At 43.6% G+C, this 24997-nt stretch overlaps 1 protein-coding gene across 1 annotated transcript in view; it reads right to left on the bottom strand.

The window, feature by feature from the left end:
• Positions 1-24997, bottom strand: part of Cachd1 (cache domain containing 1) — a 225545-nt gene that overhangs the window by 20714 nt on the left and 179834 nt on the right. The window contains exons 8-19 of the mRNA XM_052176841.1: positions 23957-24106; positions 20010-20243; positions 15778-15927; positions 15021-15144; positions 13896-14013; positions 11516-11684; positions 8596-8738; positions 7761-7942; positions 6541-6651; positions 2663-2785; positions 531-630; positions 326-442 (exon numbers count right to left, since the gene is read on the bottom strand). Coding sequence (XP_052032801.1) covers positions 326-442; positions 531-630; positions 2663-2785; positions 6541-6651; positions 7761-7942; positions 8596-8738; positions 11516-11684; positions 13896-14013; positions 15021-15144; positions 15778-15927; positions 20010-20243; positions 23957-24106 — 1721 coding nt within the window. The remainder of the gene's footprint in view (positions 1-325; positions 443-530; positions 631-2662; positions 2786-6540; positions 6652-7760; positions 7943-8595; positions 8739-11515; positions 11685-13895; positions 14014-15020; positions 15145-15777; positions 15928-20009; positions 20244-23956; positions 24107-24997) is intronic.

Below are 24997 nucleotides of genomic sequence, written 5' to 3'. Positions count from 1 at the left end.
TAAATATCTGATATGCAAGATACCTGATATGCTACCCCTGTGGAAAGGTCACTTAATATCCAAAGGGGTCGCAGCCCACAGGTTGAGAACCACTGCTCTAGGGACCCATAGCTAATACAGTAGGTGTACTAATCAAACCAAAGTACCAAACCTGTGACCTTTAGACAGTCCCTGTCCCATCCTGGCCATTTGTCCTACGATCATCACAGTGACTTTTACTAAAGACCTTCCCTCACCCCACAGTTCTGTGACTCTAAGACAAGGAGACAGGCATAGGCATTATTCTGTCCATGAAGGAGCAGATGATCACTCGCACATGGCTTACCACCAGGCTAGTGTTGAATTTGTAAGATCTCTGCACTGTCCGGTCGCTGAAGCTGTTGCACAAGTTCTTCTTCACAAAGTTGGGATGGTTCAGGATATCGTTTGCTACCAGGGGCTCCTGACAAGGCCACAAGACAGAAGACAAGTGTCACTTACACACTCCAGGCTGTTGCAGAATGGAGCTGACCTTCTTGGCCAATGAGTACCTTGTGGGTGATGTGTTGCTGCTCCAGAGGTGCATGACCTTTGGGGTCAACGAGGGTGGGATGAGCTACCAGATAACCTCTGTCCTCCATTATGAAGCACCTGTACCAAAACAAGTGATGTCTTTTAGTCACATGAGTGGCTACCATGCTTTCAAAGAACACTTGCGCATGCCTGCCTTAAAGCAAACTGCATTTATCCAGACTTCTGGGGAAAAATAAAGGCAGGCTCACTGGCAAGTGGACACATTTTTTCCCTGAGGTGATGGGCTACCTGGCCTCCAGGTTATGGTTAGAATACATTGCTCTGTGCTCATCTATCCATTTCATAGAATGGTATTCCTAATGCTGTTACCTTTAAATACAGTTCCTCATGTTGCAGTGATTCCCCCAACCATAAAATTACTTCCATTGCTACTTCATAACTGTAATTTTGCTACTATTACGCATTGTAATGTAAATTATCTGTGTTTTCTGATGGGCTTTGGTGACCTCCATGAAAAGGTCATTTGACCTCCCAAGGGTGTCACAACTCACGGGTTGAGAACAACTGTCAGAGAGGATGTGCCCACCTAATCCAATTGTATGAAGAACATGAAATCTTTTGCAAAGATATTAAAAGGAAGATGCAAACTATTTTCCCCCTTTGAGGAAAGAAATAAACAAGTATTTACGGACACAAACATAAACAAAATAGAACACTGAGTACATATAAAAATATTGGAAGCAACATTAAGTAGCACTAGAACTACTTTAATCAAGACTGTGTTCTGCTTGCCCCCTCCCCCCTATTCGCCAGAGCAGTGGCCAGTATCCCTAGATGAGCCCATTAAACACCGATGTGAAATTCAACAGTGACATGAAGCGTGGGGCACAAGACTGAGCTAAGAAGCTATTTTTAAAAGCAGCCTGGACTGAATCAAGGGAATGCCCTTGCTTTGATCAGACATTTTCTTTTGAAATTCAGGAGGCAATGTCTCGCTGTAGTTCTGTGAGCCTCTTTCTGGGAAAATGTAAAAGTGCAGTCTAAGCAGCTGAAATTTTATAAAGATTGGCTTAATGACTAAGTTAACATCAAAAGTGCTGCCTGAGAGAAAGTGCCCTCTGGTCTTCCCAATGCCATTGTTGAGGGGAGCTTCTAATCACCGACTCCTAGAGAAATGAGACCTTGGGGCCCTATGCTATTCCTCTTGCTGTGTGCCATGTCTGCTTGCCTAAATAATAAACAGTGTGCACCTTCAAAACAGGAAAGAAGGCTGGGGAGATGGCACGTGTCTTATGATCGCCCAGACTCATGGAAAGCTCAGAGCATTAGCACACATCTGTAGTTAAAATCCTGTTGGGAACTGGCTCCAATGCTTGTCTTATTTCAGCTCCCAAAAGCTGTGCTTCCAGACCTGAGGGTCCTTGCCCTCAGCTGGCTTCGATTGATAATAAAAAATTGCTGTACAGCCATTGGCAGGGCAGGGAGTCAGGGTGGGATATTTAGATTGTGTGCCAAGAAACAGAGAAAGAGAAGAGAATCAGGATGACTAAGAGCGAGAAGGATCAGATTCAAGAGCTGCAGGAGAGAAAGTATCCAACAATGCAGGTGAAGAGAATTAGGCCCTATGGGGGCTGCCCAGAAGGTAACAGGGCGGCAAAGATAAAATAGAGATTTAGAAGGTGTTAAGCCAGGAATACTGGAGGGAAGTGTGTGCTAGCTGTGGGCACGTGGTTAGGGGTGGGGTTTAGAAGTGCCCAACCATTGAGCTAGTCAAGGCATATCAAAATTAGCTGGTGTCTTGTCTGTTATTCACAAATTCAGAGAGCTCTTGGGTGGGTGCAGTGTGCAGGGAGCTAAAGTGGTTTAACTAATTCACCACAACAGAATCCTCAAAAGCTCATAGGCTAGGTACCCTGGTGCTTGCAGTCATGAATTAAGGCGCTTGTCTCAGACACCTAAAGTTGGCCTCTGACCTCCACGTCTGTGCTTAGGTGGAGTGATAGGGAGGGGGAAAGAAGACAATGAAAACCTGCCTTACTAGGATAGCCAGGCCACGAATGCAATCTCCTGTCTTGACATAGTCCACACCTAGTACTGATTTGCTCTCATTTTGGCAGTAGACAGGAAGTGGTGTCCCTGGAGGGCTTACCTTATTTTGTTGCCACCATCTTGGTTACAAACTGGTAAGAGGTCCATCAGAACCTTGTAGAAGTACCTCAGTGTGAAGTCGATGCCCATCACAGCCACAGTGTGTCCAGAAGACAGCTGTGTACTTCATAAAAAATGGATCAATGAGAGTAAGAGTAACATGCATGACGTTGTCTGGTACCAGAAATGCATGCCCTCCCCACCCCCCCTCGCCTATAAATGCTGAATGACTGAAGAATACAGAGTAAAGGTGGCTTGAGGGGAAACATTAAGAGTTTCATTATGCTGAGCAGTGGTGGCACACACCTGTAATCCCAGCACTTGGGAGGCAGGGGCAGGCGGGTTTTCGAGTTTGGAAAATGTGGGGTCAAATTCTGGCATTGCTAGCTTTGATTATGGGACTCCTGACTGCTATTTGGCCTATCTGAGGCTTCAGTTTTTCATACCATAATGAAGATAGTAGCAGTACTTTTACAAAGTAAGTCTGCTATTGCAATCAAACATGACAGTGCTCATAATGTTTAACAAGTTACCTCACCATCATATATTAAAGCAGAAGTCATCCAGTGGACAACAGCAGGGTTTGACCAACACCTGTTATCTCCTACCTACCTGATTACCGGGAAAATACCGAAAGAAAAAAAACGGCATTCCTAACTATTTCACGATGGCCTGTTTCTTTTCTCCCCATGGTGCTGGGGTTTAAATTTGGGGATGGGTGACAGTACTGCATATGAGCTCAGCAGGTGCTCTATGAACTGAGGGAAAACCCCAGCCCTCTCTCACAGTGATAGTTGTTTTATTTTTATTGCCTGTGTATGGGTATCTACACGTTATATATGTGCACCGTGTACATGACTAGAGTCCTTGCTCTTGGAAACTCATGTTGGGAATCAAACTTGGATCTTTTACAAGAATAACTGCTGAGCCATCTCTCTAGCCCCTGTGGTTGTCCTTGGAGGTTTACCGATTTAAGAACACTAAAGCTTGCAAGAGAGAGGCATTTGGCCAACATCATAGTATAACTAGTGTACACATGAATTAAAAACTCTCTATTTCCAAAGCATATGGTCTTAGTCATTAAGTTAGGTCTTAAGGGCTGTAAGCAGTTTTAAACTATTTAATTTCTGTGGAAGAAGCTAGGAAGAATTTTAGTTTGTATTTTATGAATGGAAACGTTAGCCTGAGAATGGTTAAAAGACTTAAATATCATCCTTTCCCTGTATCCAGAGTAGTACCTGAGGCTTTTCTTTTCTACAATACTATATAGCTGCATCTGTGAAGAGTACTGCTCAGGTATTAGGGCATATGCTCATTTTATTTCTAAACTTCCCTTGAATGGCAGCTACCCGTGCCTGTAGAATCAATAGATGCTGAAGCTTAGATTTATATTTTACCTGAATTGTAGAGAGGTATACGGTTACCATAGCAACTCAAAGAACTATGGAACTATGCAGCCACGTCTACAATTTTAAATGTAATGGGCCAGGCTGATGGTAATCCATTTATATGATTTTGCTTGTTGAGATCATGTGACCTGGCTCTTTATCTCCAGCAGTGTCATCATATGGTAAGAATGTCCAGCTGGATTGTCAGGCTATTAGAAATGCTTATGGAAGAATGGGACAGAGCTCCCGTGAGTGACTGCTGAGCTCAGAGTTAGAAAGTGCTCCCCTAGCTCTCTCCCAAAGCACATGTGAAACCAGGGGTGAGTGGCTGTGCTTTAGACACGTGGAGTATCTGGGTCAGCTGTTTCTTCTGACCAGTTCAAAGCCACGAGGTCAACGCCTGAACATCGTCTGCTGTTTATCTGTCAGCCCACTTCCCATGTTCAAGGCACTGCCTTATGAGCTTCATGTATTATTTAATTTAATCATTAAAATAATTATTTGAGATAGGCTATAATACCCCTCTAGTGAGGGAACAAAGGCAAAGTGGATGGTTTATAGTCACATAAATCATAAACAGTCCATTTACATCTCTCTCTCTCTCTCTCTCTCTCTCTCTCTCTCTCTCTCTCTCTCTCTCTCCATATATATATATATCAAGGAGGGGAGTAGCTTCCCAAGCTGGCATCTTTGCTAAGCCTGTCTGTCAGTGCAAGCCACGGGGACTTTGACTGAGCCATGGAAAAGGCCACTGACTTGGATCTAGACTGTGATAAAAGAAAATCACAGTGCTAAATAGTTAAATTGCACTCAGCTAAGCAAAATATTCACATGATAGGCTCTCTGTGGGCTACATTTTAGGCAGGGCCAAAGCATATGTCTACTTCGGGGGGATCTGTATTCACAGTGACTTGGAGTCTCGGATTGAAACAGTGGATTTTTGTTGTTAGTAAACTTACAGGTTAAACAGGAAGGTAACCAAAGAGATCTGATGTTGTCCTCATTTGATAAGTCACTGGGTTCCCATCATGCTTCTCTGGAACTGACACCATAAAGACTCGGCCACCAAAGCACATCAAAACTCTTGTACTTCTCTAATCCTAAGCAAAAAGTCTTACACACTCACACCCATGCACAGAAAGCATTCAGAAGACAGGCTCTGTGCTCTTGAGAAGCTGCTGTGAGGCCGTCTGATGTGACACCTGGCTGTTACTTGTGAAAGGCCACCCTGGAGCCCTGACTGTTGTCAAAGATGAGATGGATTCTGTCTTGGGAGGAGATAGTCTTTTTACTTTTCCTCAAGTGATTAGACATTATGCAGGGGGTGTTGGGGCTCACTCTTCAGACACAAGGGCACCCACCAGATGGCGCTAAGACAAACATTAAAGGATATACTCCATATGAGGGTTACTGTATGAAATTTGTGTTAAGAGAGAAGCTAAGAGTCAAGCAGATACCATGGCCTTAGAATCACATTTGGCTGGCAGCAGGCATGGCTTTGGATAGAGACAAGGGTCCGATGCTGGAATTCCCTCCCACTCTGCTTTCCAATTATTGTCTCAATGAACTTATGTCAGAGGAATTCTAACTAGCATCAGTCATTTAATGAATGAGAGCACCACTGGAAACCAAGAAACGCTGCTTCCTCTAAATGTGAAGGCATCGTGCCAGGTTATCACTAAAATGTGGCCTTTCTTGGTCGTTTTGAGAAAATAGCTATTTGTATAATGAAGGGATTAAAGCGATGTGCGGTCCCATCCAAACCTTCACCGATGTCTGTAGCATCAGAGCTGAAGTCATAAGAAACAACTCTAATATATGTCCAGCGGTACTGACTTTAACCAGCATCTGGCAACATCGGTTTTTAAAAAGCTCTCATTTTTAAGAGATACTTTCAAAAACAGAAAACTAAAGCAAACAACTGATATGATTTTAAAGAGTCAGACACAAACAGTCTGATGTCCTGGGACACTGTTCCTCATAAAAAATGTTCCTTTGCTGGAAAACAAAGCAAGTCTAGCAATAAAAGCGGTCGTGTTCCAGTGGGTATTCCTTCTCCTTTCTGCATGTGTGTTTGAGGCATGTGTGCAGGGGCACTTCAGTGTTCTGCATGGAGGTGTGGTGTGGCCTTCTTGGTCACTCTCCACTAAATTTCCTGAAGCAGGGTCTTCCACTGGACCTAGTGTTTTATGCTTTTGGTTAGCGTAGCTAGACAATCTGCTCCAGGGATTCCTTGTCTTTACCTCTTGAGTACTGGGATTACGGTAGGCCGCCACATCTACCCTGCTTTTCATGTGGAATCCAAACTCTTGATGGATTTGAAAGGTGACCAGAAAGAACTCAGTGGGCTAACCTGATGACCCTGGTGCTTGAATGGTACAAGGAAACTGGTCCCTTTCTACAAGTTGTCCTCTGATCTTCACGTGTGTCCTGTGCATGCATGCATGCACATGAACACACATTAAACAAATTAATAAATTAAAATAATTACCTGGATGAGTGAATTGTGTGACTGATTGTCACGACATAGCCAGCTCCTCCAACATCTAGGTAAGGGCCCGTCAAGGAAATCAGCCCTGGGTTGGCTACTGCATGAAGATACCTAACAGAGACGAAGAAGAGTCACGTGATTTAGGGTATAAACTACTCTGTAAGTCTGAAGGGGCAGCAAGATGGTAGCTCTAAAATATTCAGTATAAAGAGTGCTTTTATCGTGTTAAAAAATCAAAATCTGCATGAGTGTTTTGCTGGTATGTAGGAGCACTATGCGCATAGCTGGTACCTGCAGAGATCAGGTGCTGGATCCCCTGGAAGTGGATTTATAGATGGCTGGGAGCCACAATGTGGGTGAGACTTGGAATTGAACCTGGGTCCTCTGTAAAAAATGGTGATTAACTACTAAGTCATTTCTCTAGCTCCTTGCTTCTTCCTGAGGAGCTGGGGTTTGAACACCTGGCTTCCCCATGCTGGGCAAGTGCTTTGCCACTGAGCTGCAGACCCACCAAAATTTTCCCCCTTTATGTCGGATGATAGCACCAACATAAAGAGTTGAGCAAAATGAGATGATTTTCTGTTCTAATATAAACTGGACTCTGAGCTTTTCGTGAGATCTGTAGTTGAGATGATTGAAAGGTTTATATAGAATGAAGAAAGAGAAATGAACAAACCTAAAGAAACCGTCCAGGATCAGGACAGGTGAGGGGTGGGCAGGAGCTGACTCCTGAGGGAGTTGGTTGCTGCTCAACACAGACTAAGCAATGCTGTTCTTGCCTTACGCAGCTGCCCTGCTGTAATGCCTGGCTAGCCTTGGGACAAAAACAAAACCCAGGAATAAAAGCATATTCTGGAATTTAATGTGTTCACGTCCCATAGGTCATACGTGAGCTGTGAAATCTGTTGCCATAATTACATGGAGTAAGATGAAGTATTTCAGTTCAAGATGACCCTCTTGGCATAAGGTGGAATCAAGCAAGCCCTTAGGAGTCAAAATACACAAATGTAAAGCAGTTCCGTCTCAAAATTTCAAGAGTGAGATAAAGGCACTGCAGTCGAAACATAACCCACAAACCTAATAGTATTAAAAAAATAGTGAAAATAATTTTACCCCTTTGAACGTGTCATCGCCCAAGGCTGCCCACTGCTACATGCACTCACCATGGCTTGGCTCCCTGGGCTTAGGAGGAACTGGGCATGGAAGCCCCCCAGACTCACCACTGTCTCCTAGTGGGATCAAATGCTTTGTCCATGAGGGAACCAGGATAAATTCTGAGGACGCCATTGGGTGTTGCTATGTAACGGCGGACAATGTACGTGTTCAGGCTGCTCATTTCCATTTGTGTCATCCATTCATCTGTGACGTGGCTGGTCGCCATTACTTCGTTTCTGACAGAGAACTAAGAAACAAAGGAAGACATGGCAGGGCCCCTTGGAAAAAAGCTCACATGAAAAGAGTGTGGGCTTCTGGCAGGCTCCCCAAGGTTCCCTCGCAGAGAAGCCAAGCCCAATTACTTCTTCAAAACCTTTCCAGAGCAGATGGATGCAACCAAACTTGATGATAACAAAGGTTCATGGAATACAGTCAGGGGAGGTGTGACTGCCCAGTTGTTCATCTAGCCGACCTGTCTCAGTTTAAGAAAATTCCTATGGTTAATCATTAGACACACAGAGCCCTCTCTCCCTTTTTGGTGCCTGAATATCATATTTATCTCAACAGACAGCAGAACACTTCTTTACCGTGGGAACAATGGAGTGGGAGATTTTCTCTGGTCTCTTTATCACACCCCCTACTTGGAAACTCCCAGTGCACATGAGACTTGAAGTAGCTTCTTCTTGCGGCCTACTGGGCTTCTTAATCCATCAAAAGGGTCACAGCTGACTAGTCTCCCCCCGGGGCACACACTCTGCCTTTTTGCCTCCTGGCTGCAGAGTTCAGATGCAAGCAGGGTTGGATACATCCAAGTTTCATTGCCAGCACCCCCCACCTCCACCTCACCCCCCCAGACTGGTGGAAAGGGGCCCCAGAGATGTAGCCTGTGCCAGTACGTACTTTGAGCCCAGGGTTAGCTATGAGGCGAGTGTTGTCACTGAGATAGGCCGTGTAATGCTCCACCATGCGCTTGGTCTCTGGCTGGCTGAGGTGCTCATAGGGGGAGGAAAAGCTGCCGGCAGAGAGCATGACGGTTGGACTTTCTGAAAGAGACCCCAACAAAGCAGGTCTCAGAGCACGGAGACGTCATCTGGGGCTCAACAAAAGGCATTACTTAGGGTCTGCCAACATGTCTGCTACGGTGGCTTAATGCCTTCCACAGGGACACAAAGAGCTTGACAATGGGAGCAAAGAAGAAGGGAAGGAAAAAAAAAGCCACATTCTCTCCCTTCAGGGAGCTTATGGTCTCAGGAGTGAAGCAGGATGGGCACTGGCCCAAAGAGGTGCAAATGCTGGAAGCAAAAATCATGAGTTAGGCGAGCTGTGTATTTGCTAAGAAAGGGGTACAGCACACACATGGAGACAGGGTGGACAGAATCTGGGCTCCACCGTTTCCCGGTCATGAAATGTTGGGCAAGCCTTTGCAAAGTGGGGAAAACAACAAGAGGAATTCTCCAGAGCAGTGCTGAGCGGTGTTTCCCCGGTGCCTGCAGAGCATCATCGCACAGCAATGACACCTATTAGAATTCACATCAGTGCTGTGATTCAGGAAGAAGAGAGATGAGATGTTGACATCAATGCAAAAACCAAATTAAAAACTTATCATCACAGGTGGCAGGCAAATGTGGCGTAAACAAAGCTTACAGAGCATCCTCTGTGTGCATCCCTAAGCACTATCTCCAACATGGAAACTAGTGTCCTGTTTGAGACAACATCCTTGCAATTAATCACAATGCGAAACCAAAATTTCTATTTTAGTTTTTTGTTGTTTTACTTTACCATAATTCTAATTTAATTAAAAACAATTTTTTTTTTGAAACTGGTCTCATTGTGCAGCCCTGGGCTAGCCTGAAACTCTTTTTGTAGGCCAGGCTAGTCACACAGATTTGCTTGCTTCTGCTACCTGATTGCTTAAAAGCATGTCCCCACAGCATGCTAAGGTCTATTATATTTTGAAATGTATCACAAAGCACTATCATTCCCTTTGATAGCTCTCACAGATGATATTTTCGTGTGACCTGGTTAGCTCTTATATGGTGGACAGAAAACCCCACCAAATCAAACCAAATCAAGTCAGTAGTTAACATATTGGACAGTGTAGCTATGAGGAAATATGCAAATGCAATTTAAATAGGTGGGCTGTTGCTTCTTTCTCACCAGGGGCTCTACTTTGCCCTCTGCCCCTCAATCTCAGGGCAGGGCCTCTTCTCTGTCAGCAGTAGTATGCAGTTTATTGGATCAAACTTAAAAGTCTTACATTAGCTTTTCTGTAAACAATTTCACTAAAACATATAAAAAATTATGTTTTCTTTCATACAAAACAGACATAGAAACCCCAGAGCCCAAATTAAAACAAGCAAAGAAATGTAAGATCCAGCCTTCTTTGACTGACATCACAGGCTTTCTCTAAATTGTTGACATTTTTGAAGTTTGCCACAGAAAAGATCACTTAGCCTGGCCTGGAGTTTTGGTCTTGTATCCGGGAAGAACTTTGTAGAGACAAATTTAGGAGGAAACCAAGCTCCATTGTTCACATTTGGAACCTGGGAAATGGAGACTCTGTCTTTGATCCCCTTCTAACCTCTGTCCCTCTGCTCGGTTTGCCTGCTGTGTAATGATCATGAACTTTTTTGAAGCATAAATATTTTCAACAGGGAAAAAGAGGGCAGCAGCCATTTATCTAAACAGTTGGCATCCTGTAGTGTATTGACTACACAGGCTATAAAGGCCTCCTCTGTACCTGGTACACATCAGCACTGCCGACCAAGTGTGTATGACTCAAATATCAGCTTGGCCAATGGGAATATATAGACCACTTGTTATCTCTTAAACCACAGAGGATACAAACCAAACCTCCAATACGGAATCACCTGACCCCAGCCATAATGGTCCTCATCCAAAGACTGAAGATAATGCTTTTGGTGAAGATGTGGAAAAAAGGGAAGCCTTGTATACCATTGGCCAACAGGTAAAATTAGTAAAATAAGCTAATACGGAAGACTATAGAGACTCCTCTAGAAATCTAAATTAGAGCTATCATGTTGTTCAGCAATCCTACTCCATCATCTAAAGAAATGTTAGACCATACATTTGGTACCCCATGCTCAAAGTGGTGCTACTGATAACAACCCCGAATGAAAACAACCTAAGTGTCCATCAACTAGGAATGCAGAAAATGTGGTACAGAAATACAGTGTAATACTATGTGGCCATAGACTAGTGAAATCCTGTATAAAACTGGAGATCAATGAAATAATTGTGGTAAATGAAATAAGCCAGGCAGAGAAGGAAAAACATAACATGCTCTCTCACTGAGGTGGAATCAAAAAGCTCAAGTTGAGAGGAGAATGGCAGGAAACAGAGCTAGGTGAGTGTGGGGGTGGGGTGGGATGGGGTGGGGTGGGATGGTAGGGAAGAAACATTGATGGCGGGTGCTAACTTAGCATAGGACAGAAAGCTATGGAGAGCTGTATTTATGGTGGGGTATTTATGGTGGAGTATATTTTGTTGTTGTTGTTATTAAGTTTGTTTCTTGAGATAGGTCCTCATTCCACATCCCAGGATGTCTGGGAACACAATACGTAGTCCACCCTGGCCTTCTGCCCACAGTGATCTGCCTGCTTCAGGCTAATTATTACCAGCACTGCAGGTATAAACCATCACACCTGGTGGCTTTGCAATTTCTAGAACTGCAAACATTTAGTGTTTGGGGTGTGGGGTGGACAGGCAGGGAGCAGGAGTCAAACAGATGTTTCGGGTGAAGTCTTATGATCTGAATAAGTAAGATCATGAAGGAAGCTGAGGAGCCCGTGAGCTTCACCTAGTGTTGCCAGCTGCTTGAAATGGAGACAAGCACTGGGCTGGCCCAGAAGATCCAGCCGGTGGTATAGGAGCTTGCTGCTGGGTACAGTGTTGAGGTTTTTCAGTTGTTTGACGGGTATTTCTGGTTGTATCACCACAATACACAGAATGAAGGAAGTGTCCTGTACCTGTAAAAAAAGTTAATATATCAGCAATGGATGCCTAACACAGAAAATTGTATATAATCTTCTCTGATGTCTTTGTCTTCTCACTGGGAAGGTGCCAATGTGATGACGAATAAATGCACGAAGGCTGTAAGGATTTACAGAAGATATTTTCTGTTTTCCCTTCTCTTGTCAGGGAACGTGGGTAACACAATATCCTACAGCTAATGAATGAAGAAAAAAGGAGTCCATAGGCAACTGTAACCCTGGTTTGTCAGGCTTAGATGGGTTAATTGGACACGTGCATGTGAGTGAGTGTGTATGTGTGTGTGTGGATGTGCACGTGTCTGCATGTGTGGGGGTTAATGAGCACAAGTGTGTGTGTGAGGGTGTGTGTGTGTGAGTGTGTATATGTGTGTCTGCATGTGTGTGGGGTAATGAACACAAGTGCAAGGATGTGTGTGTGCTTGTGCACTTGTGTGTTTCTGCACTTGTGTGTGTGTGTGTGTGTGTGTGTGTGTGTGTGTAACAATATGGGTAGAATGTAGCGTTAATTTCTACCCTGGCTTTCAATGCACACGAGGAACCTGTGTATATAGGGTATGGCTCAGTGACAGAGTGTCTGACTAGTTCGCCCATAGCCCTGGGTACAGCCTCTAGCCCTAAGAGGAAAAAAAAAAAGCATTATTGATTTTATAGAAGTGTTCTGGGAGTTGACTGTTGTTAACTAATTGTGAATTCTCATTAAGAGAAGGGCTCAGGGGCAGTCATTACAGAACCCAGCATACTTATTTTGTCCCCTACAAACACTGTCTCCTCCCCAGGCTGAAGATGAACACTATCATTTGTTTAAACTCACAGGAAGCAGAGGTTTCTCTTGCCCAGTCTACCTGAGTCAGCATATCTGTTCACGATAGGCAGGTGCTAGAGCTCAGTCTAGAGTATTTAAATCATTACTTTAGGATATATATTTCTACTTATACCAAACAACAGTATGTTGTATTATGTTGGCATCAGCCACACACCTCTGCTCTCCCTGCCCTGTGACTGCACTGAGCAGCCAGGAAAAGTGACTGACCCAGATCATGGAGGTTGGTGTAAACAGCAAGCATGACTACATTTTTAAGTTCAGTAATTAAAATTTGGGAATAAAATAAACATCCTTGCTTCTGCTGGTTATAGAACCTTGGATCTACCAAGAACATTGCTTTACCATGTTGATAAAAGAAGAGAATACTGTCATCTGTTTCAGGCCCGCCCAGTGTGACAACACCTGTGCATACCCTAGTCATGGCTACCCTGTCAACTTGTCTGTGGTCGGACATCAAGTCTCTAATTTAAGGCCTCATCTCCTTGAATCATCACAGAGGGTATTTATGTATTTGTGTCTTCTTTTTAAACCCTGATTTGCTACTAAGTTTAAATTATAAAATAAAAACAATACCAAACAAACTACAGGGAATGATCTATATAAAAAAGTGTGTGTGTGTGTGTGTGTGTGTGTGTATGTTGGGGGTGGTAGAGAGATGGCTTAGTGGTTAAGAGCACAGACTGGTCTTAACAGGGGTCCTGAGTTCAATTCCCAGCAACCAGATGGTGGCTCACAACCATCTGTAATGGGATCTGATGCCCTCTTCTGGTGTGTCTGAAGACAGCAACAGTGTACTCATATACATAAAATAAATAAATCTTAAAAAGAAAAAAAAAGGCTGCAGGTGGCTCAGCGAGTGGCTCAGTCCTGCAACTGTGATGCCCCAGGAAGGAGAGAACCAACTATCACAAGTTGTCCTTTGGCCTCCATGTGCCCACATGTACAAATAAGTAACTGTAAAATCACTAGAATCCTTTAGAGAGCTTTGGTCTAGCTACATAAACTCATACAGACACTGATGAGCTTCATGCATGTGTACACACAGACCCTTGTCTGTGTCGGAGAAAATCCTGAAAACTGGATTGGAGTGGTTATGATGGGAAATGGGTCAAGGGTGGGAAGGAGAGTATCTTATTTTTTTTTCTTCCTTTTATATCCTTTTATATGATTTGATCTCTTTGTCATGAACAATTACCGGTTTTCTAAACAAGAAAGGAAAAAAAAATATAAACCATCTGTGGAATGTCTTCGTTCTCCGTCTCCCTAAATCTAGTTAGTCGCATAGGCTGACCCACATTCTCCACCGTGCCTGGGAGAAGAGCACGGCGCCTGTCGTCGAACCCACGTGACTTCCGGCCACTCACCATCTTCCAGGCGTAGCTCACGTTGTAGGCCTCCTTCCCAGTCTCCCTCAGCTTGTTGATGTGCCAAGACAGGGACGAGTTCACAGGGACAGTGATGATCTGGCTGCCTAGGGGGAGGCTGTGTGGAAAAAGAGAACTAAATGCCTCGGGCGAGTGAGAGAATTAAGCACTTAATTAAAGGCGAGGAGGAAGCCGTGAGCTGATGGGCACCGCCTGCTCCTGAACGGTGTTGAAACTCATCGCTTCTGAAAGACGCGATGCGGGATTTTTCAATTTTGTAGAAGCATTATGTCAACCCTGCATCAAAAGCAGTCCTCCGCCTCTACCCTGCCCCCCCAGTGCTAATTCTTTCCAGAGACTGACTTGCCTCAAATCGCTCACTTATTAATTTTCAGCCAATGGGCGCAGAGACTCATTTCTCCATAGGTTACTGTCTGCCAAAATAACATATCACAGTTGGAAAACACCCAATCTGTTTTTATTTTAAGAGAGAGTGCTGCATAAAGTGCAGTTGGACACTATGCTGATAAGCTATTTACTGGTCCTCATCTTAACTTTTTATTTTGCTAATACATTTCAGTTTGGCCTAAACATCAGACTTTTTCTAGAAATGAGCTAACACATACCTTATTTTACAATTCAACTCAATGTAAGTGTAAAATTTGATTGACGGGACAAGTTTGAGGGACTTTCCCTGTTACATCCAGATTCTGGCTGCTCTTCTTTAAAGTTCTGTTTTCTAATCTAATTTATTATTATTGTATATGTGTTAGCAACATATGTGTACGTGTACGTGTGAGTGTGCGTGTGCGTGTGTATGTATGTGTGTGTGGGGGGGTGGATGCCATGGTGCAAGTGTGAAGTTTAGAGGATGACTAAAGGAGTTGATTCTTTTGTTCTACTTTTGTGTGGTTTCTGGATAGCCAAACCTGCACTGTAATAAGCACCTTCACCCACAGAGATATCTCCTGGGCCCTTGGCTCCTATGATATATATATCATTCAGAAAACCATTGCTAACGAGATAGTTTCTATACTTTGCTTACACCCTGTGGCAAACACACATGACTTCAATGGGTCCCCTTCCTAGAAAACATGAAATCCTGCACCCCTCACCAATTCTTACCTTAGGATATTTTGCCGAACCAATTCGAACTTGGGGATGTTTTCATAATGTATGATGTCAGTATGAAGGGGAGGCTCTGACAGTAAGTAGGGCCTGGTGAGAGACGGGTGCATAAGTGTGTACCCTGAAATCACAGAACAAGACAGTTATAAGGACGATGTAGGAAGATGCTGGCTCTAACAAACCTGCCCAGCACTAGTTAGAATTGGGGACCGTCTGGGATGGCGGCCAGTGCTTAGAACACATGAATATACCTTACAGTCCAATAAAACTCACCCTGTTTTATGTGAGTCCTCATAAAACTCCTGAAGCGTTGAAAGAGGTCTTAGATTACTGAACATTTGTCTAATTGAGGCTATTTGGGGGGGGGGTACTTGTTTTTTTTTTTTTTTGGTTTTCATTTTATTGAACATTCTAATCTGCTATATAAAAACCTTCCTGCCAGGAAATCTAAAGATAAGAATACTAACAAAAAGCTGTCAAAACCTCGTTCTATGCATTATTCACCCAAGCCTAACTCCTTGATGTTCTAAAAACCAACAATCTCACAACCCAGCATAGCATGACCTCATGGTTCGTGAATTCACACGGCCATCTCCATGATCCATTTCCAATGCCAGAGTGGTCCTGGTGATGTAAGTTCTTTGAGAACTCTTTTTATTCCACTTCATTTATTAATACAAGAATATCCACAGGCTGTTTTCTTTAAGATGCAAATAAAAGTGTTATTTCTTATGATTAACTCTTTGTAAATTACCTTTGTCATCTATGAGAAAAGTATAGGAAGCTAAAGAGTCTTGGTAATATGTCACATCTTCAAGAATGTAGGCCAGATTCACGTCCACACCTACGATTCCCAGGAGGAGGTTTCCAAAGTAACAGGGTTTACTCACAGTCATTATCAAACCTGTGGGTTAAAAATAGAATCAAAGAACGGGACAAAGGAATTCTAGACAAAGGTTGGAGTGGGCTCCTCTGAATGATGAGGGTTACTAACACTGGTCTCAGGGTCTGGGGAGGGGGGGGGAGAAGTTTTCTGTGGTCCAGGCCTTAAGCACTGCCCTTGCCTACTGCATAAAAGGGGTATAAAGGATGAGCAGAGGGTCCTTCAACAGGTCAAATAATGCAATTAAACATGGGTGATTCCCCCTACTTTCCTAAGTAAGCCATGCTACTTAGAAGCAATAGAAAATACTGCAGTGCCGAATATATCTGGTAAAGCAACGAGATTCAGGTGTATGCTGAATGGTGTATCCTCTGTATAAGGAGTCAGAAAACAATCTGAGTTGCATTCCTGCTGAACTGGATTAGACCTGTGGCACTCAGCATGAGATCCCTTGTCAATGATCACAGAACACAGAGCAAAGGGACTGCTTTGTGGATTTCTAGGGGATGCTGGACTAAAATAGGGATTCATAAAAGATAGGGCCATGGCAACTCATTAATGTATCTTTTCAAAAACCCCAAGACAGAGAGGGGCAAAATTAACAAGGTATAAGTACTGACCACGCAAGACCCTAAGTTGCTGAAGGAAAACCAAATTTCCATAGGAATACATATTTGTAGCCCCGGAGGCCAGTTCCCATGCTGGAGTGTGAAGGACCATGCAGACAATATTGTAGGTTCTGTTGGCCACACTGTCTCAGGGACCTATTATCTCATACCCCTCTTTTGGAAGCAATTTTTCAAAATATACAGATTATATTTCTCTCACATGGCACAGGAGACAACAGGATAACTGGAAAGGGAAAGGCAGACAAGGGGAAATTCCACAGGGAGAGAGGTGTGGAATAGGGACTCTATGGCTCTAAAAAGCCAGCTGAGTACCAGACTCTCCTGTCTCCACTGTAAAGCAGGGAAAGTCCTGCCACCTTCATGGATACAGATGTGTCTTCCATACAAGGCAATCTCTGATCTCTAACCATGCAGCAATCTGGGGGCTCCAAGTCAATCTCAAAACAAAAATGGCACACTTTTCTCTGTCTTATAGCTTCCTGTACTTGGTGGCATGTTTTCTTGGGGAAGGATTTGGACACTCTTAAAAACATGTCTACAAAGAATGAACTTCCAAATAGAGAACTTTGGAGGCTGACAATACTCTAGGTATGCTGAATTGGTGTGGTTGCTGAGACCAATCAAATGCATCCCTTAGCAGAACAAGACATATCCCTGAAAAGTTTGTGAAAACTCATTCTATAGGGGGTAGGAGGTCTCACCTAACCTTACAAGTGCCCTCTATTCAGTTCTTATTTAAAATGTTTCTTTATCATCTGCTGGAAAACAATAGATATTGATGACAGTGTTAACTACACATCCTGCAGGAGGTTTGTGTTTAGGTCTCCTTGGATGAATGGCTGTGTATGACATATGCAGTGCTGTGAGAACCGGTCTAGAGACAGAGGTCCCCCAATGTAGGTCACATCTCCCAGGGCTTCTAAGATTAAAATCATTTTCATAGAGCAGTAAAGTACAACAGCAGTGCTCCTTGACTAAGCTGCAAGCAGTCCAACCTCTTCTAGCTATGACAAAAAGAACTGAAAAAAATGTGCAAGTTATTTTTTTTTCATTATCAGCTTGGACAGGAGACTGTATTAAATTAACTAATTACCAATTGACTTGTGTGTGCATGTGCCTGTGTATGTATATACATGTGTGACACTGATTCAGATGCCAAAGGTCAGTGTCAGGTGCCTTTCTCAATTGCACAACAGAGGCAGGGTTTCTCAGTGCATCTGGGAATCTGGAACTCACTGACTGCTAGCCTAGCTGGCCAGGGAGCCTCTGTGCTTATGTCAGCACCGGGGTTATAGATGTGACTCCACATTCCTGGCATTTTACATGGGCTCTAGGGGATCTGGACTCTGACAAGCTCCTCACTGGGTCATTTCCCCAGCCTCTGGACAAAAGGAACTTGACCCTAATGTGAAAAATAAAGTATGTTGAGCTATTCACACAACATCGCCAAACACTGCCCTCTCTACCTGAACCTTAAACATATAGAGTAAGTTTTGTTTTAAAGAAAGTACATGTTCAGCAAATATATACACATACTGCATTCCTCCCCATCCACACAGACAGGTAAATGATATTTAATTTACAGCGGCTTTTGAGTTCGCATCGACATTGATTTCTCTGCATTCAACTTCTCAAGTCAGCCCCCTAATGTATTCTAGGATGTGTCACCTAATGTATTCTAGGAACAGAACGCACAATGGAAGTGACATCCTGGCACGGAAATTGAACAGATGTGTCAACCAGTGACTGGACTGGATTCTGGAAATGAGACCCGAGGACTAAAAGTTGGAAAACACCAACAAGCAGGTGACTCAACTCTCTCATTTAAGGTGTACATTTTAGGAAGGGCCCCCACTCTACCTCCTACTCTGCTGGGTTCCTAAAGTAGGGCATTTCTGTATGTCTTTATTGCTTTCACTCAGTATTCCTAGGACTTCTTGATCAGTCTCTTACCAACAAAGTCTTAATGACAGGGTTGTGTATCTTCCCCCTCACTGTGTGGTATACAGCACTTGGCTGGCACTAAAAGACTTAAAAAAAGACACGTCCCTTTAAGTCATGGGACTATTACTACCAAGAGACATAGCCTAGGCTGAAGGCAGGAGTTCTTCCACTACACACATCTGGGAACCCATTAAGAAGGGAAAACATAAAAACAGCAGCTGTTATGGCTCCTTTTATAAAAGGAATATGTTGGGTGGGGAGAAGGTTCAGGCAGCAACTGCATCTGTGAGGGTTCCCAGTTAACAGGAAAATAGAGGACCTCGGTTTGGGATACCATTTGTCTGGTTAGTAATTAGCTGTCTCTCTTAACAAAACCTTCCTCATCAAGAATGTGGGAGGAAGGCTAAGTAAGAAAGTGAAGAATAAATTGGGCGTGGTGGCATACACCTTTAATCCTGGCACTGGGGAGGTAGAGGCAGGTGGATCTCTGAGTTTTGAGGCCAGCCTGGTCTACAGAGTGACTTCCAGGATAACCGGGGGATTACACAGACAAATTCTATCTCAAATTAGCAGAAGAAGAGGAGGAGGAGAGGAGGAGAAGAAAGAGGAGGAAGAGGAGGAGGCAGTGCTGGAGAGATGGCTCAGGAGTCAAGAATACTTGTTCTTGCAGAGGACCAGGTCTGATTCCCAGCACCCACACATTGATTCACAAGAGTTCATCACTCTAGTTCTAGGACGCACATGATTTAAATGCACATGTGAGCAGAACATACCTACATATAAAAATTTAAATATCTAAGAAACATTAGAAAAATAAAATAACGAGTTAAAAAAAAGGATTCTATTTTCCTGAGAATGAACCTACCAGTGGCCAGGCATTTGTATAGACACTTTACATGTACAACATTGAGAGAAAGGAGTCCCAATTCCTAGGACAGGTGGCTGAATCACGTGACAGAGTGTTTACTCAACATTCTGTTCTGGGTACTTGTGGCATCAGGATGATCTTGATGAGAACAGCCAAGGCAAATGAGTGATTATAGCTGGGTAGTATGCCAACTACTGGTGGTATATATGTGTGTTATTATATATGTAGGTAGACATTATATATATGTAGGTATACATTAATACTCATTAATATTCATATAGGTATATGAATTAATCCTACAACATTCACAGATTTCTTATTCCTTTTGGCAGATGACTGAATGGAGAATTAATTAGAGAAGGACTTAAGAGTGAGATCCAGGTACACGGTGAGGCCAATCATTGTGTTTCCTTGTGCACGGTGATGCAAAGCCACCAGCTGAAGCCACTTGACTGTTGGTCCTTCCTCACGAAGCCGCCTCACAAACTATACTATTACATCTTTTGGGGCTGGAGCAAGGAGGAAAGAGCACTGGGTTTATGCTTTCGAGCACAGCAGTTAGGTGGCAGACGTGTATCTGAGGAACTGAGCAGGAGGGGCACCTTCTCTGTTTGTTTATTCCTTTCGTCTTCCACACAGTGGGGCATTCTCTCTAGACTTACCATCTCCCATCTCATCAGAGAAGGGGAGGCTGAAGACAGCCTCGTCAATCATCCGGTTGGCAAGGTTAGTGTAGAACCTGCCCACTGTGGTCTCCAGGTTGCTCAGCTGGTTCAGCACCATCATGCTGCCCTTAATCACAGGCAAGGCTGTCCGGTCTGGGATTCCGTACTTCCCAGAGTTCTGCTCAGCCAGATCCCTGAGGAATGCCAACTCCTTCAAACCAGTCACCCCATCTACAATCAAAAACACGGAAAACGCTTTGTTATTTCCAGGTTGCAGTTTGCCATTTAGATCCACTATGGACACAAATGAGGTCTTGCACTGAGTGAGGTGGTACATGCATGCCTTTAATTCCCACACTCAGGGGGTGGGGGCCTGGGGTGGGGGTGGGCAGTCTGGTCTACTTAGTGAATTCAGCCAGAGCTAGCTATACAGTGAGACACTGTCTTAAAGAAACAAAACTCAAAACAAAAGTGAAAACTCAAAACAAATCAATGAAGACTTGTAGCATCCAAGGGGTCTTTATAGGATGATATGGACCCAGGATGATACCAGTTCCCACTGTAAGCCAAAAGCCGGAATTACTTCAGTCAAAAGCACAAAGGGATTCTTCAAAAGGCTATGATGAAAAACACATGGAAATTGAAGGATGCGCTCTTCCTTAACATTTAATTGTAAGATTGAAATTCTTTGCTGTACTTAATATCTGAAAGCAAAAGTAATAGTTAAAAGGCCTGCATTTAATTTAAAGGAGTGGATGAACTTTGGAGAGTTTTAAAGAACTCTAACCATTTTGTTCCTTATATCTTCGCCTGTAAAACCACTTGCCAAAAACCCAGGAAACCAAATGAAAGAATTATGGTCTGCCTTTAGCAAGGCTTCTAAACCCTCGTCTTCAAGCTCATTTTAATTACAAATGTCTTTATGCTTGATATTGTTAGGATAATACTAAATTTGATTTATTTTAATGTGTATTTTTTATATTTATGGGGTATTGAAAACTTTGTAAAAAGATTTAGGCATAGTGGGATGTATTGTTCTACAACATCTGTACTCCATAGCACAAAAATAAATTTAATACCCCCCCCTTTTAGTTTGCTGTTGTTGGCATATAGTCAAAGGATTAGTAACTGATCTCACATGGGTACACCACTGCAAACAAGTTCAAGTACTTTCAGTTGTTAGTAAGACTACCATTGCACTTCCAAAAGATTCTGTCTCAGTCTTTTGATATCAACAGCAAACTTTGAGCTACTACTCAGTTCTTAAAGAACCTGAAGATTTCAAAGGTCATCAGCCATATATGCTGTTAGCTTTTCCTCTATAAAGCAAGACTCTTTCTAACATCAAAAGTTCATCTCTATTTTGCTAAATTTAATGTGTCATCTATTATCATGATGATGATGATGATGATGATGATGATGAGGCAGGATGTTTACTGTGTAACTCTGGCTGGCCTAAAGTTTGCTATGCAGACAATACTGGCTTCAAACTTAGAGAGGTGTCTGCCTCTGCCTCTTGAGTGCTAGGATTAGAGACATGTGCCACTGTGAGCCACTTACTTCTGTTTTAAGACATTATATCTAGATCAAGTTGAATTTCATGCCACTTCTTCAATGCTAAAGGAAAGAACTAAAATTCTTGGGATAAATCATTTGAAAATCAGATGTTTGGTCCCTTACTCAGCAAGAGCAAAGATGGGTAAGGGGTCTGTTTTAGAGTCAAAGACTGACTGAGTTTTGACCTCATCTCAAGAGACACTCACAGTAGTAAAATGATGAAGGGATTCAGGCAATAGATAGATTTCCTTTTTTTCAACATAGCTTGGCTCTCAAAATGTTAAGCGGTGACAACACTGGCCAGGCTCAGCAGAGCAGTGTGGGACGGAGGGCTAGCTTACAGACACTGGCATTGTTTGGATGCCCCATGGCAGTCAGTAAATACATTGGATTGTAAATCCACAGAGATAGGCATGCTAGAAACTACCTTTCTCAGAATCCTCTGCTGCGGGCTCAAAAATTAAAAATGCCAAAAGTCAAGTTTTTTGAAGTGAACCGAGAGATGGTGAGAGACAGACGCGGAGATATCAGAATGTTCCAGGTTCCTTTCCAAACTGCTGGCTTGCCCACCACCACCAACCCTAGGTAAGCTGTCTAACTATTCCATCCAGAGGCAACAGCCATCCAGAGATGTGTGTTGTTTTTGTTTTTTGAGACAGTTTCTCTGTGTAACAAGCCCTGGCTATCAAGGGCTTACTATGTAGACCAGGCTGAGCTCAAACTCACAAAAATTCACCTGCCTCTATCTCCCGAGTGCTGGGATGAAAGGCATGAGCCACCATGACCCAGAGCCTCTAGAGATTTCTATATCACAACTTCTAAGTTGTCTTTAAAGTTCCCAGCTTTCAGCTTTCCCCGAGAGCTTGATGATGACACTTTCTCTGAGTTGTAAACTTTCTTTTTTGTATTTTTCCGGCAACTCTGACAATTGTGTCTACCTCATCTAAATATCTACATCTCTCAGAAAATTTAGCTTTTTCAGACTTTCACCTATATGACATCAGAACTCAGGTCCTTTGTGAGAACCACAATCACTCTTGACCTCTGAGCTGTGTCTCCGGCCCCTCTGTACTAACTTCAAACATATATTTTTATATGTTCAAAGTTATTTTTAATACTATCTCTTATTTTTAATTCCTAGGTGGTAGATTTGATTACCCTCATTTATCACAAATAAAAAAGGGGTCTCAAGCTGGTGCATACTTGCGATCTCAGCATTCAGGAGGCTGAAGCAGGATCTCAAGTTAGAGGATAGCTTTGGCTTTGTAATGAGATGCTGCCTGGGGAAACAAAAACTTGAGGCCTAAAGAGATGAAGAAGCTTCGTTCAGCCCACTGATGGTGGATGTTCAATGCCTGGGGTGGCTGGGTGATGGACCTGCAGTCCCCCAGGGTGGTGGTCAGACAGTAGGCCCAGAATCACTCTAGAGAAACATTCCTGGGTCCTTCCTAAGATGGTCTGAGTGAGAATCTGAGGACAATAGCTAGAATGTGCATTTTGGAGGCATTCTCCACATTAATCCTTAGCATTGCAAACTGATGATTGTTGTCCTTAAACCAGTGTGTGTGTATGTGTGTGTGTGTGTGTGTGTATGAGCACACACACGCAAGCACACGTGCACAGAGCTCCTAAGCGGAAAGGGCTACAGGATGTAGCAAACTTTGTCTCTCAGCCATGAGGGGAAGACAACACCCAGCACTGGGGCTGAGGCCCTGAGAGAAAAGATGTACTGAAGACAAAGCTACATATTAATAGGTGTAGTGACACCATACCACACAGAGGCGGAGAACAGTGTCATCTATACACTACAGGTCAGGTGGGTCTCAGAAAGGTAAGGTGGAGTTTCTAAACCTGCCTGCCAACATTTAACAGTGAAACTAGCATGCTTCCAGGGCTCGCTGTATACAAAGGCTAACCCTCTCGACAGGCCTGCAAGGCAGGTCCTTGCTGTCCGCATTTGACACCAGAGGACTCTGGTAGAAGCTTCAGGGAATTAGGATACTGGTACGCTTGGGAATGGAATGAATCTAGGCTAGGGCTATGGCTTCCTGCAACACACAGGACTGGGATAGATAGCAATCTCCCTGCAGTAGCTAAACCTCCGATGACAGAATATGGAGAACTGAAAAAAGGAGAGATGTAAAACTCTGGCAGACTGCAGAAGGAAGAGTCGGAACGAGCGGCTGGCTGAGCAGAGCCAAGGTGAGAAAGAGATGTCCTGACCTGCCACGTGTCCCAGCACCTCAGCACCGAGTCCCAGCACAGGGGACAACAGAACTGCTAGCGCTCGCCCGTTGGCTGCATGCAAGCCAGAGTCCCTTTTCCATAAGCAGCTCCTGCTCAGAGGGAACTTTCATCTGAAAGGAGAATCTCTAAACAGTGCCTACCATTCATGAGGGCGTAGGTAAGAATCATTACGGAGTTGTTCAGAAAGCCATTTTCTTCGTTGATGACTCGGAGAGTCGCCTTTTTATCTTCTTCCGAGGAGTCCTTTGATGTGATACCCGCTGACAGGTAAATGATGACCATGTCTGTGTCTAAACAAAAACACACAATGCGAGGTTACATTCAGATTCGGGTTGGAGGTAGCTGTGTGGGTCTTTGTTCCGTTTTCCCTGAATGTCCCCACCCAGGGGACCTGCCTGGCCCTGTGTCCTGTGCCTTTCCCATGTGATGCATTTCCTGACTTTCATCTTGCTAATTCCTCGTCCCTTGCATCCCTTGCTTTCTGGACAGCAAGGCTTCTCTTCTGCAGTGCAAACACGCTCCTGACACATTTACCAGATGAAAGACGGCGATTTCCTCCAGGTGCCCACGCTGTGTTCATTTAAACCAGCCTAAAAGGAATTCTCCCCAGCTTCTGAGACAAGGATTCGGTTTATCCTGTCCTCAGTTAAACAGGGCCATTAATAAGAGCCACATTTGGGGGGGGGGGACTTGGCTTTAAGGTGGAAGTCTTTTAGGTCTCTACATACATGCAAAGCGACTTGCCAGAATCCAGCTACGGCCAAATACATTTGATTTTGAAAGCTTGTCAGTGTAGCAGAGCAAAATTATGGATGTAGAAACACCACACCATGTTCTAAACTGCTACTGTATGCTTAGTGTTAGGGTCATGTAGGCAAAGGTCATGACCTCTTCATAGGTACATATGGAGAAATGTTTAGAAAATGGGATGGACGCCAGTACCAACTTCACAAGGGCGCTAGGAGGAATGGCTGATCACCTGAATTAACAGGTAGGTAAACAAAGACAGATGACACAATGAGGAAGGTAAACAAGAAAAACCCTCAATACACACCTAGGTGTGCACGCCTTTCACTGGCCTGAAGACAACTTGGGATTATAATTCAAACTTCGTTCCAAATCAGGCCAATGGATAAGTGAGAAGCAACTGTGATTGAGTGAGGAGACCTTCCCCAGAGTGG

The sequence above is a fragment of the Apodemus sylvaticus genome, chromosome 3, assembly GCF_947179515.1.
Source record: "Apodemus sylvaticus chromosome 3, mApoSyl1.1, whole genome shotgun sequence".
Taxonomy (NCBI): Eukaryota; Metazoa; Chordata; class Mammalia; order Rodentia; family Muridae; genus Apodemus; species Apodemus sylvaticus.
The sequence above is the reverse complement of the archived record's forward strand: the minus strand, read 5'-3'. Positions and strand labels throughout refer to the sequence as shown.